This window comes from Alligator mississippiensis, chromosome 16, assembly GCF_030867095.1.
Source record: "Alligator mississippiensis isolate rAllMis1 chromosome 16, rAllMis1, whole genome shotgun sequence".
Lineage (NCBI taxonomy): Eukaryota > Metazoa > Chordata > Crocodylia > Alligatoridae > Alligator > Alligator mississippiensis.
In genome coordinates this window covers 30,923,150-30,936,085 of record NC_081839.1, presented here as the reverse complement: position 1 = coordinate 30,936,085, position 12,936 = coordinate 30,923,150, and the positions used below count along the sequence as shown (strand labels likewise).

Genomic DNA, 12,936 nt, shown 5'->3' with positions numbered 1-12,936 from the left:
ATTCGGTGCTGCTTTTGGCCCTAGCTCCCCTCCGCCGGGAAGCAAATGAGGCACAGTGACAGCAAAGCAGAGGGATCAAGCACCCCGATTTGCCAGGCGCGCTGCAGAATCTTTAATGCGGCACTTTCCTGCGCTGTCCTTTAATTTGCTGCCTTTCTCTGCGAGTGGCACACGGGGACCGGCATTGTCTGGGCTCCGCGGGGCCTTTTTTTTTTTTTTTGGCTTCTGCAAGAAAAAGCTCTCTTGAAAGCTGGCTCATCTCTGGGATAAAATAACTGCTCTTCAGCTGCCTATATACACACAGATTTTCTATATGGCTCGTGCCTAGAGGTAGTGACAGCAATATGTATACAATAAAAGGGCCCAGCGGGATATGCTGTGTGCCGCTGTAGCGGCTAATCGCAGCCCAGTAAGTGCCGGCAGTTTGGAAATCCACCTTCCGTACTGCCCTGCTTGCTAGTCTGATGGGAGAGAAGGAAATAAGGCAAAGTGGAACGAATGCATCTCTGAGCGCCCCCCGTTCCAGCCCCGCGCTCTCCCTGCCTTGTTGCTCTGCAAAGCGCCTCTGATACAAGCCTTGGTTGTTGTGGGGATTTTCAATTCAGGCAGGCAGGTTGTGGCTGGATAGAAGTAGAAGCTGCGGGAGGGGTGGCGGCTGTGACCTTCCACATTCGGCTTGTACCTAGCCAGCAGCTTCAGTGCCTCTTGCCTTTGTAAAGCCAGTGTGGTACAAGGTTGCAACATGGCAGGAATCTGTCTGCCCACCCACAGAGCAAGGACAGCAGAGGCCGCAGTCCACTTTCCCCACCGGGCCCTGCTGGAGCACATCAAGGCTGACTTGGCATCAATGCCTCCAGGAACCAGCACTGGTCCGAGACACCAGTCAGAGAAAACCCCATGCCAGGGAGGTTGCAGGATGTGGCCCCATGCAGAGAGAAGGCAGGCTGAGGTCCTGGCATCTCTTCTTGTGCCACCTTAGCAACTGCCTCCCCCTGCACCACCCTGCCCATCACAGTGATGTCTGGCTATTCATCCCTGGGGCACAGGGCTCCTGTCTGCCTGCCTCATTCCAGGCCATTTGCCATGCACTTCCCTGCATTAAATGGTTTCAAAGGTCTTGATGCTGAAAGGAAGGCCCTACCCTAGTGCAGACCAGCTTTCCTATTAAAAACTATCCTGGGGATTTTTCATTCACAGTGTTAGTGGCTGGTGCTAAAAAAATCTCTAATTGGGTATCGATCAGATCTGTTTGATCGTGCACAATCCAACAACGCCCTCCTTCCATTCAGCGGGGCTGGGTTTACAGCAAGTCCTCCCTTCCCCCCAAAGGTTCGCATTTGGGCACCATCAGTATACTGCAAACGCATAGGCCCTGCATAGGAAAGCCTGGCTCCCCATCACTTTATCTCGATGCCACTGTGCTTGCCTCTGCTTTGTAGACCACCGCTGAGTTGAAGTGGTAGGAGATCCTGGACAATGACAGAGGATGAATAGTCTGACTCAAGAGCAAATGAGGGTCTAGGATGGAGGAGGTCCTATAGAAAAACCCCAGGTAGCTGCCAAATTTGTGGATGAAGCTTAAGCTGCAGTATGCCAGGCTGCTGCTATTACTATCAACCTTTATATTACATTAGCGTTCTGTGGACTTTGATAAAAGATGAAGATGCTATTATGCCAGGTACTGGACAAAGAAAGCACTGACAATCCCTGTCCTAGATAGCTCATGCTCTGGAGATCTGAAGGGAGGCAACAGATGGAGGATGCCCAGAAGAGAAAGAGAGAGGTGGCAGCAAGGGGATTATGCACAAAACAGCCATCTCAGCTGTCAGGTGGATTAGCTCCAAGGCCAATCTCCAGGCGAGGGGTAGGGTTGGATGTGCTGGGCCATCCAGGGTGTTCAGACCAAGGTTGGGACACCTGGAGTGCAGCTCTCCTGGGCAATGCGGGCTACACAAGCCCAGGATGGCTGGGCTGATCTCATGTTATGCTCAGAGATGAGCCCGTTGTGCTCACACAGCGCCCAGCACAGCGGGCCTTGGTGCCAGTGCTCAGCCACCATGAGCCATTCCCCCCTCCCTGCCATTGCTGCAGTGCCCAGTGAGCACAGCCACTCATCTGGGCTCCGGCAGCCCGAGGGGAGCACTAAAAAGGAGCCACATGGGTTTGTGGCTCTGCCCCTTTGCAGAGAGACCAGGTCTCCGCAGTAACTCTGTGGGCTGGCGGTGAAGCTCACCGTGAGCTGTGGACAGCCATGTTCAGCCCATCCATAGGGAGGTTGTAACCAGGCGTGGGACCAGAGGGAAAATACCCCAAGCCTTGCACCTCTCCCTGCACACAACTGCATTCCTCTTCCTTCCTTCCCAGAACAGCAGATTTCTTTAGCAGGGGATGCTTTTGGGAGACCAGCATCCCATGCAAATCTGGTCCTTGCTATAAGCTCAGCTATACTAAGAACAGTCCCCAGCAGCTGCTGCAGGTCTCTGTCTCACCTGGTGCAGTGGCTTCTTCCCTCGGGGGCTCACAAGGGGACCTGGGCTACCAAGGGACAGGGTCTGCTGGCTAATTCATGCCTCCCTCTGGCTCAGAGAAAGGATGGAGAACATTGAGTGCAGCACCCCAGAAAGGAGGTGTGGGGTGGCACCTCCTCAGCACCCTCCTCCTCCCTGTCTGGGCTTGGGCTCTGGTCCCTCTATGGGGTGTGCGAGAGAAAGACCAAATGCCCAATCCACATTTCACTGCAAAGAGACACGTGGGCAGCAGCTTGAACTCTTCCATTGCATTTATTTCAGCTCTGCATCAGCCTTTCCTTCATCACCGCTCTGCCGTCGTCGCCAGCACAACAGGAGCGAGGACAGTTATTTCATCCCAGAAAATGATCAAGTCTCACATGAAGCAAGACAAAGAAAATACACCTGTCCAGAGCAGCCTACCTCAGAGCAGGGTGGCACCCCCCTGGTTGGCACTGCCAGTCCTGGACTGGCATCCCGGTGTGGTCAAAGGTGAACCTTGCTGCGGGGGTGTGGGCAACCCAGCACGACTCCCCAACAACGTGTGCACAGGGGGGTTACCAATTGCTTCGGGGCAACGTGGGACAATATTATTCAGTCCCATAAACTTTGAGAACCAAGTGGCAGCCCGGATCAGAGCTGGCCATGGCCCCAGTGCCAAACCAAGCCCGCCCGCACGCTGTCCATCACTAGGTAGGCTTCTGCTCTCTCCTGCATGATGGGTGAGCAGAGATCTAGCAAGACACCTTCCCCTGCGGTACAGATGGAAAAAGCCACCTCTAGTTTGTCAGCAGGAATGAAGGTAGAAACGGCAGAGAGAGACCAGGCATTCCTGCGCTGAAAACACGCGCTGGAGGAATCCGGCGGTCGGATTTGGAAACTCTTCTCCCCTCTTCTCTTGCTTAGCTGAGAAGCAAAGATCTTGATGACTGTCCTTCCGGGGCAGCTCACGCTCCAAGCACCCAAGGCAGCTGGACATGCTCTGCCCTGCCGGGCAGTACGGTCATCTCTCTGCACATCCTCCCCCAAGGATGGCAGGAGATCTCGCCCATGCCCTCCGCCCTTCCTTCCCGTCAGTCTGACACGATCCTTATGCATCGTGCTGGTTGTGCTTTGCCCCTCGCTGGCCTGCTCAGGCCTGTCCGGAGGTAGAAGCCAGCTCCCGTCAGACCCACGGAGATTCCTGCGGGCCTGGAGATGTCTCAGGAAGCAGGCAGGAAAATGGCTCAGGCCCCCGGCCTTGAGGGTCCTCAAGGATCAGCCACGTAGCAATGCCTAGGACCCCAGGGTGCAAACACCCCCAGAGGTTTTGTGGCCCCTCCTCTCCTTCGCTAAAGGCCAATTGGTAGAGCAGTCCCAGTGCCGGGGCGGGTGGCAAGGAACTGAACTGCGATGGCAGTGGCTTTGGTTGGGAGTGAACCCGGTGCCTGGCTTTATGGCCGCTATATGCTAACGCATGGCACGTGGAGAGGAAGATATGCGGCACTTGAGCTCTTGCAGGTAGGAGACCGATGGCCCCATTCTCTGGGCAGAGGAGGTCAAGAGAGGCAATGAAATCCCGTGTGGGGCCAGGCTGGCCCAAAACAGCCAGAACAGGAGGATGGCTTTTCATTGCTCATGTTTCATGCTCTAAGGCCTGGGTTATAATCAGGGGACTCCCTGCACCTGCTGACAAAGGGGCAGTTTCATCGCTCAGTCAGTGCCATGGTCTGCCCCTGCCCCTCTCCATGCCCTAGAGCCGGGGGCCTGGCTAATGCAACAGCAGAGCCATTGGGTCCAACAGACACAGCTTCTGTAGAGACATCCATTTCCCACTGTAGAGACGTCATCACCAGGGTGGCCAGGTTGTTCCCCCAAACTGGGACGTGGCCCTCACCCCAGGAACATGGGGAGGGGCTGGGTTTTGGCAAGGCCTCCGAGCAAGAGCTGTGGGGGAGCCTTGTTCCCCGTGGCACTTTGTTGCCAGACGAAGTATAAACCTCTTCCCCTTTATCCGCATGTGTAGCTCGCAGGAAGTGTACGAGGTAGTGTGAACACAGCTGTGCTTTTGTGCAAGTGAGGGGCAGCAGGGCCAGCCTGGGGACACACCTCTGGGGCCGGGAGCAAAGAAAGCACGAAGGACAACCTTGCTTCTGAGAACCCGATAGACATATCACCGGTGACGCAGTCCAGCCTGGTGGGCAGGTGCCGTTCTCCCCGCCCGGGGGCATCTTTAACGCTGCATGGTGGGTTCCCATGCATCTGTGCAAGCAGCGTGGGGCACTGGCTTGGCATATGGGAGCCGCCAGCGTCATGATTGGGGCCCCTGTATGCAGAGGCCCTTGTGAATCGGCAGTGCCAAGTTGCATATCTGCAGGATGGAAAAAGACCTCAATCAAAAGAAAGGAAACTGAGTCTGTTCACCAAAGCCACATCACCTCTTACACAGAACTGCCCGTTCCTTGCCTCTCCCGGGGGGCTGAACCTGGTTACAGCATCATCCACGACACCAACCATTCGCAAGGCACCCTGTTCCCATCTTGTTCCTCTTCTTTTTTTATATGGGTTTCTAATACATGTGAGCAAGGAAGCAACATGGAGATGAATCCCCTTATCTAGAACACTTGGTGGCTGCAGGAATGGATGCACTCCGATACACACACGCGCACACACTCCACATATCAAAAAAATGCCACGGTCCAAAACTAAGACGACTTAAAAACCAAGTTAAAAGGCCAGGTCCTCCGTTGGCTTTTATCCTTCATTAAGAGCAAGAAGATTACCTGAAATCATGATTTGTTTTCCATATTCTGCCTGAGTTCACTTTAACATCCCAATCAACAGCTGCATCGGGGAGATCTGCAGGGGAGCTTTAGGCTCTGGAAGGGAAAATTATGGCCTGTTTATTCTTCTTTCTAATTAGGGAATTTTTTTTTTAATTTTTTTTATTTTTTTTAATTTTTTTTTGTCTTTTGGTTTCCAGTCACATGAAAGGAAGTTCAAGGAAGATTTTGCCCTGAATGCGTTATCGTCTTTGTTCCTCCACAGTCCACCCTCTTTCCCTCCAGATTGTCAAAGCCGAGAGGTCGGGAGTGGAGAAGAATACATCTCTTCTGCTCTGCTTTTGCATATCCCACTACAAACTTCCCATCATTGGGCTCTGTTTGGAAATCTTTGCCTTTTTCTCTCAGAAACAGGGCTCCCCCCACAACGGTCTTTGCAAAGGACAGAGTTCTGGCCTGAGACATGGACACTGGCCGGGGAATTTCGATGTAGCGTCAAGACGGTTCGGTTAGGGAGTCGAGTTGCGCTGGTTCTTTCAGACCAGTGGAACAAAGGCTTCTGAAGGAACCCTCTTCTGGGCTGCTCTTGCACAGGTGGTAGAAAAAATGACACAAGGGAACCAACAGACACTGCAGCAGGTCGGGCACGTTCCACCCAGCAAGGGCCAACTGTGCACCCACGCATGCATGCGCATAGCCAGCTTGCTACAATTGGGTGATAGGGCCAAAATTAGGGAGGGATGTGGGGCGGGGGGTGGAAAGATGCAAAGAAAAAGTCAGGGAAACAGGGACGAAGGCAGGAAGTTCCCTTTGAGTGCTAAGAGCCAGGCGGATACGTAATCTAATCATTTCACTTAAGAGTTGCACCAAAATGAGTAGTGGGAGAAGCAGGCAAAGTTTTCAGTGGCTGGGGAGAAAAAAAACCCAGAATGTCTCGGTGGACGTGGGAGAGAGCAGGAGACGTGAAACATTGGCTGCTTTGCTTTTGCTTGAGCGTGTAGAGAAGTGGCTTTAAACATACTGTTCCTTAGGACAGATGTGCGGTGCCCGGGAACCAGGGGGCGGGCAGCAGATGGAGACGTCGGCATGGTAAGGATAAAGGTCTTCTGGGAGGTAAGACAAGGGGTTATAGACAGGGGAGATCTTCTCCAGAGACTGCTCTTGGCGTGAGTAACAGCAGGTCAAGCGATCACGCGCATCTGGTACTGCTGAGTGACACTTTCCAAAGGTCTGAAACATAGAGCAAAAGTCAGTGAGAAGATCCCGGAGATGAACCGTGCAACACGCACAGCTGCCCAATGCCCTGGAAGGACGGAGAGGTGCAGGGAAAAGCAAAGCACTCTCTTTATTCTTGCAAATCTACATTTATTTCACGTGACACCTGGGGCGTTCTGTCATGGAGCAATTTCCACCTCAGCTCCCCAAAACTCCCCTTTACTCTGTGCAAATGTGGACTCAAGACTAGCTTGCCCCCAGTCTTGCAGCAGCTCAATGCAGTCTTACTATAAGGAGATAACAGAGGTCCTCAACTCTGGGGAGAGACAGGTCATGCCTCATCTGTCCAGATGTTGGGTTTTAGCTAACCCTTCTGGGCTGGCTATTGGATGGGCGTTGAGTCGGGTCCAATCTGACAATTCATGTGCTGTGTGAAGAGAGTATTTGTAGGGCCAGGCTTTGATGGCAGACTGGATTGTTGTCCAGGCACTTACTTTTATGCACCTGAGCAATCCCACTGAAGGCACCCAGCCTGGTCACCTGCACTAAGCTAATGCCGTTTCTTATTGAGGCCAGTCTCTAGAGAGCTGAGCTCCCGAGTCTGTGGCTTTTGCTTTGATGTTAGGTCATCTGGAAGGGAAAAACCAATCCATCTTCCCTCCATAAAATGGTCTGGTTCTTTCAGTGGAGGGAAAAATAATGCATTTCTTTGCCACCTGGTGCTATCAGATTCAGGGTTTTGTTTTGGTTTCATTTTTTTTTTTTGCAAGCCCCGAATGAAAAGCAAAGCCCTCGATTGCCAAGGTGCTGGGGTGTGGGGTTGTTATGCACAGCTGGAACAAAAAGTGATAATCAAACAGCATTTGTTTCAGCGTGAAATCACAGCGATCTTTCCTGCCAAGATTTGTCCAAAACCCAATGGGAAGCCTGAGAGCTTTCAGGGCTCACCCATGCCCTTTTGCTCCAGGGAAGGGGCCGTGTGGTGCTTGCAGTTAGCTCCTGCAGAATACAAAGTCCTCTCCCTCCCAAGCCTTGGTGGAAAGGGGCTTTGGCTTTCTTGCCCTGTCTAATGCTTTGAAGCCCTCTGAGCTGGTCTTAGTGAAGCATCTAGTGGGGACATAAGCCTTATTTCAGGCCCCACTGCCTCACCCATGCATGTTTCCCAGCATCTCTTGCTTCACAGGCTTTTGCCTCCCATGATGTGACTAGCATTAAAGCTGCACCTTGCCATCACAGTTGGGCAACACACATCCTGCTGCTTTCATCTTCCAGCCATGCACCAGCTCAGTGGATCTGGCTTTTGCTGGGAAGGGAGTTCTTGGGTGACTGGCTGCAAGCCACTAAAGGGAGCTTGTGTGTGGGTTTGGACGTGTCACGCCCTCTTGCCTTCCCTCTGAAGCATATGAGTGTATTGAGCAAAGCATAATGTGGTCGTGCCTCAACTCATCCGCATCTCTGTTATTCCAAAACCCGGGCCTCTTCGGTTGAGAAATGTTTGGGGCAGGGACCGTGTCTTTATCACAGACGTGTTACAAAATCCAGCGCAACAGGGCTGCAATTAAGACCCCTTGGTGATCCCATCACATAAGAGCTGCAGGGTAAATATTTTTATCTGTACGGGACGGCACAATCCCTCGGGGGTGTGGGGTCCCATTTACCCAGCTTCATTGCTCCCCATTGTAATGGGATAACTAGGGCTTGGGCTGTAATAGAAATTTATCAGCTGGGGGCTGTTCCCTGCATGACTCAGATACTACAAAGGCTGCTAGAAACAGAGCCTCCTTCTCAGTGTGCTTTTAAAGCCATCCCAAAATGGATGCACTTATCTGCGCCAGCACACAATGAACCATTCGCATGCAGGAGAAATCCGGGCTGTGTAATGGGAACAGAAGAGGAGCAGAGAGAGGGAGGAGGGGAAAGGAGACAAATGTGGTCTCCAGCTTTGGCAAATTGTTTTCAGGGCTTTTCTACATCCTAGTGTGCAGAGGGGTGGAGATGGGGGTGTCAAGACAGCAGCACAGACTTGCCTGCAAAATGCAGCCCTGTGGGTTTGCAAACATCTGGAGCTATGTCCTGTGCTGTCCTCGGCTTGCCTGGAGAACCCGGAGGAGCTGTAGGTCCGGACAACCCAAAGGCAACATTTCCACTCCACAACACAGGCCTAAAGCCCATTTTGGATGGATCAAAAGAGTGGGGTTTTTTTCCTTTGAAGCCCTCTCTTACAATCCTCACAGTGCCTCCAGATGATGCCAGCCTCAGGGAGTCTGTTTCTTGGGAGAAAAAGCCTGAAGGAACAGAACAAGCTGCTCGGAGCCACGTGCCACCAGGGCCTGGGTAGATATTCCAGCACAACACTTGGGAAAGTTATGCCAAAAACAAAACACCGCTAATGATTTATTGACGGCTCCGCAAAGCACAGCTCAGGAGAGAGATGGGTAGCAGGCCAGAGAACCGAGTGTCTTCAGAGCAGCGGTAAGGGGAAGAGGAGAGGCAGGAGGGATCAGCTGTTATAGGGCAGCCTGGCTCCAGGAAATATGGGAGAGGAATTGTGCCAAGCCTTGGGGAAAACAGCATCTAGAGTGGGGCCACAGGGAGGGCTGCAAGTGTATTGTCTGAGCCACTTAAAGCAGCAGTGAAGGGCTTGCTAGCATCCTCCTAGCTACTACAACCTCATTAAAGTCTGCTGCATAAAGCCCCCTGATCATAGACACATGCTTTGTCCCTGCTATATCAGCTGGGGCTGCTGCACAGCTAGTCTAGTGCTTTTTTTCCTCCTGACTGTGTTGGAATAAATAAAGACCTGGGAGAAGCCAAAGCTTAAATGTTTAGAGCACAAGACAGCACTCAGACTCCAGGCTCAGGGTCACGTTGCCATCTACTAGCACAAAAGCAAAGTCATTTGAGCCAGGAAAAGGTCTGCAGATAGAGGTGCCATCACACAGCTTGCAAGAAAGCATGCACAGGGAATAGCAAATATGTCTGGACAAGGACAACACAGAGCTGACCATCTCCATACACCCACAGCCTGCCCAGATCATGCACACTCCCTGCCTAAGCCCCTGAGCCAAGCACAGCAACCTCCTTACAAACAGCCCCACTAAACAGCTTCCTCCCTCTTTATAGCCAGGCTCATTTCTTTGATCAGGCTCACCTGGAAGCCACTTCCTCCCCTCCTGGCAGCTGAGCTCATATATTTGGGAGGCAAAGCCTGATAAGGATTTGGACCTTTGTCCTGAATGAAAGGAGGAAGGGTTTTGTGCATTTTCCTAGATGCAGTCTACTGAGACTAGGGTGTGTTTGTAGGAAGATAAGTAGGAAATAGGCAGGTGCATGCAGTCACATTGCTCTAGCAATATTTGCAGGGTATTGTTACTTCTGCATCACAGGCAGCAAGGGGCAGAGCACAGGGCTGGGGGTAAATAGGTATGTTGTGGCTGGCTAGACAAAGGGGTCCATTGCCATGAAGAGAGGTGGTGCAGAGCAAACCTAGCATGGGACGTGCATTGGCTTTTGGAAATGGCTGCTAAAGCAGGGTGGTATGAGGAGTTGGGCTAGTGTAGGCCTGAAATAAGAGAAGCCTGGAACAGAGTGAGTGCTGCAGTTAGAAGGACCTGAGGGAGCTAGAAGGGATGTGCCCTGTGAAATGCTGCTAAGCTGGGGTAGGGAAAAAGGAGATAAGTTAAGCACCTTAGATCATACTGAGAGACCAGTGCCAGGGCTGTAGGAGTTGGTGATTAGCTAGCATAAGTGCATCATGATGGGGCTGGCGTATGGGCCCTGAGACCTCATGCAATCCATAAGAACACCTTGAGTTGTCTAGGGAAGCAGGTGATGGGACCTCTCAGCCCCGAAGGGTCTGCTGTGCTAAGTCCTGAGAAGTGGGCCTGAGTGACCCCCAGGCTCGAAGTGGAGGGCTCCATGTTCCCCTGCTGAAATGCCAAAGGAGCTGTAGGGACTGTAAGTGAGATTCAGCCCTGTGTTGATTCGTGTATCTAAAAGCCGGTGCCCTCAGATGCCCTCCCTGCTCCCGGAGTGACTTTTCTGGAGCTGAGTTTCCCTCTAACCAAGTTTGAAATTAAATTCTAGCTAATGAGCTAATTAAATGGCACTGACACATCCTTCTTCCCCACTCCCCATGTCTCTCCCCTCTGAAGCAGTTCTATATAACACTTCATTATCTATTTCCCCCTCCTAATGTTATTGTAATGCAGGAGATTAAGCAGGTTATCAAAGACCTGTCCATTGCAAACAGACCTGTGTGTTTGGAAAGGGGGATCTGCCCGATAGCATTTCAGAGTGTACATTTTCCACCTTGGCCTCTCTCTTCCCACCTCTCCTGCACGTTGGAGCTGCTTTTGCAACTGAAAGGTGTGCCCTTAAGTACAGTTATGAATGCTGTGAGCTGTATTTCCTTACAACCTGCTAATATCTGAAGCATTGAACCTTCTCTGAACACCCCCTGGCTCTGGCCGGGCCGATGGAGGGAAAGCAGTGAAATGCTCTGTCAAGGTCTTAGCATTTCATCTGTTTCATTTACATGACATTCAGAACTAGGAATGATGAAATACCTGGAGATTTGGTTAGGCTGCTCTGTCCCATGGGGTCTTACCCCAAACCCTGACAGTGAGGGCCATTTAACTATCCCCTGCCATACCCAACCCAGATATTCAGTACTCTCCAATACCACCGAGTTCACAGAGGAACCCAATAGTGAGCAGCACTAGTAAGCTATTATCGTCCAGTGGACAAGGCGCTGGGAGGAAGACCCAACATATGTGTTTTGCTAGCATGTTGGCTGCTTCCCCTGTTAGAGCCAGCTCCTCTGTCCCTGGAGGGGGACTAGCATTCAGGACCATTACTGCTCCACCTCTATTGCTACAGTGTGTTGGTGCAATTTGAACCCAGGAACTAGAGCAATGCAGCATCCAACAATTAGAGGCAGCTCCAGTCATTGCTAGCAGGAGAGTGTTGTCAGCTAGTGGACTTGCTGCAGAGGCCAGTTGACCCCCAGAAGTAGCTGCTCCTTAGAGGGGGAGGTTTGGGGACCCAGATCTGGACCAAGGGAAGGGGGATGATGCTTGGACTGTCTCACCTGCCGGGCAAAGGTCCCAAATGGGGGAAACTTCACCTGCTGGATTGCTCCCTACAGCTGTGCTGCCTGTCAGTCTGTCTTTCTGTCAGTCTGCCCTGCTGGGTCTGATAGACCTGCAGTGTCCAAAGAAGTGGTGGCACCTTGAGGGTAGTGCCTTGGGTTGGGGACGCTGTGTCCTCCGTGGCTGCTTCTTGTGACTGGTGCATCTAGATCAGGTGTATCCACGCGCTCCCCACCGCCTGGACACAGCCACAAGAGCCCGGCCCAGCAGGGCTCGGAGATTGGCAGGGAGGGATACAGTCAGACCCTGGCCACCCGCTGCATGGACCTGAACAGGGCTGAGATCCATCCGGCTCCAGGGTGCCATTACACCCCAGCTCGGCGAGGAGAGCTGTTCGGTGGCCTGCGTGAGATGAGTTTGCCAGTCTCAGCTCAGTGAGGGGATGGCAGCCCAGTCACTGCAGCCGGCACCCACCAGACCCCCTAGCTCTCCATCTGGGCAGGGAAGCTGAGGCCTGCGTGGACCTCAAATGGGGATGCCAGACCCCTCTCTGCCCCAGACAGGGCAGGGTTGGTGCATGGGGGGCTGGCAGAGAAGCTCAGCCTCCAGGACTGATGCTCATCTCTTTCCCCCCACCAGCCCTGCTCAACACACAAGGGAGAGGAGGAGTAAAACAAAGGCCCCGACTTACTGTCCACTCTGGCTCGTTACGTCTACGAAGACCTTGATCCTCATTCTGGGCACGGGGGCAGGCGAGACACCGCAAGAGAGACAGGTTACCGCACCACACCGAGCCAGCCGGCCGCAGACGCTCAGGCCCGGGGCCGGCCGTGTTACAGCAGGGGGCTACAGGGCTCCTTCCAGGGCAGGGAAACCATGGGGTCCATGGTGTGGGGAGGCTGTCCTAGCCCCTGCTCTCATGTCCCCGTTGACATGTGGGCAAGGCACCTGGGCCAGAACCAGGTCTCCCTGCCACGCTGCAAAGCCACAGCCCGCAGGCTGTTGCTCACCCTGCTTCCCTCACCCCTGCCCCTTCCCAGCCCAGGTCTCTGCACAGACCCCCGATAGTCCTGAGCCTGCAATGCCACCTCTCCACAGCGACCAGGGCTTTGCTGCTGGGACTGTCGCCCCTGGACTGTCTTGCATCTCCCTCAGGCTCCGCACCTTCCTTCGCCCGTGGCCCTCACCCCTGTGGCCGCTCCCTCCCTCTCAGAAGCTCCCAGTCCACGGTCCCTGTCCCCTCCCGGGGGCCGGCATCCTGGGGACCCACCGCCCTCCTGGGGGTCCATTTGAACGGCACTGAGATGCAGAAGGGGGCAGGGGGTGGCTGCAGCCACCAGGGTAGAGACACACAGGTAG

At 53.2% G+C, this 12,936-nt stretch overlaps 1 protein-coding gene across 2 annotated transcripts in view; it reads right to left on the bottom strand.

The window, feature by feature from the left end:
- Window positions 1–2,761: 2,761 nt before the first annotated feature.
- The window catches only part of NECTIN1 (nectin cell adhesion molecule 1), a 100,085-nt gene continuing 89,910 nt past the window's right edge, over window positions 2,762–12,936 (bottom strand). Inside the window, exons 9-10 of one of the 2 annotated variants that reach the window (XR_009457945.1) lie at window positions 5,270–6,499; window positions 2,762–4,857 (exon numbers count right to left, since the gene is read on the bottom strand). Coding sequence is in view for 1 of the 2 variants with exons in the window: in XM_019487337.2 (XP_019342882.2) it covers window positions 6,281–6,499 (219 nt within the window). In the remaining variant the exon portion in view is untranslated. Of the gene's footprint in view, window positions 6,500–12,936 lie in introns of both variants that reach the window. The other variant, XM_019487337.2, reaches the window with a different exon arrangement.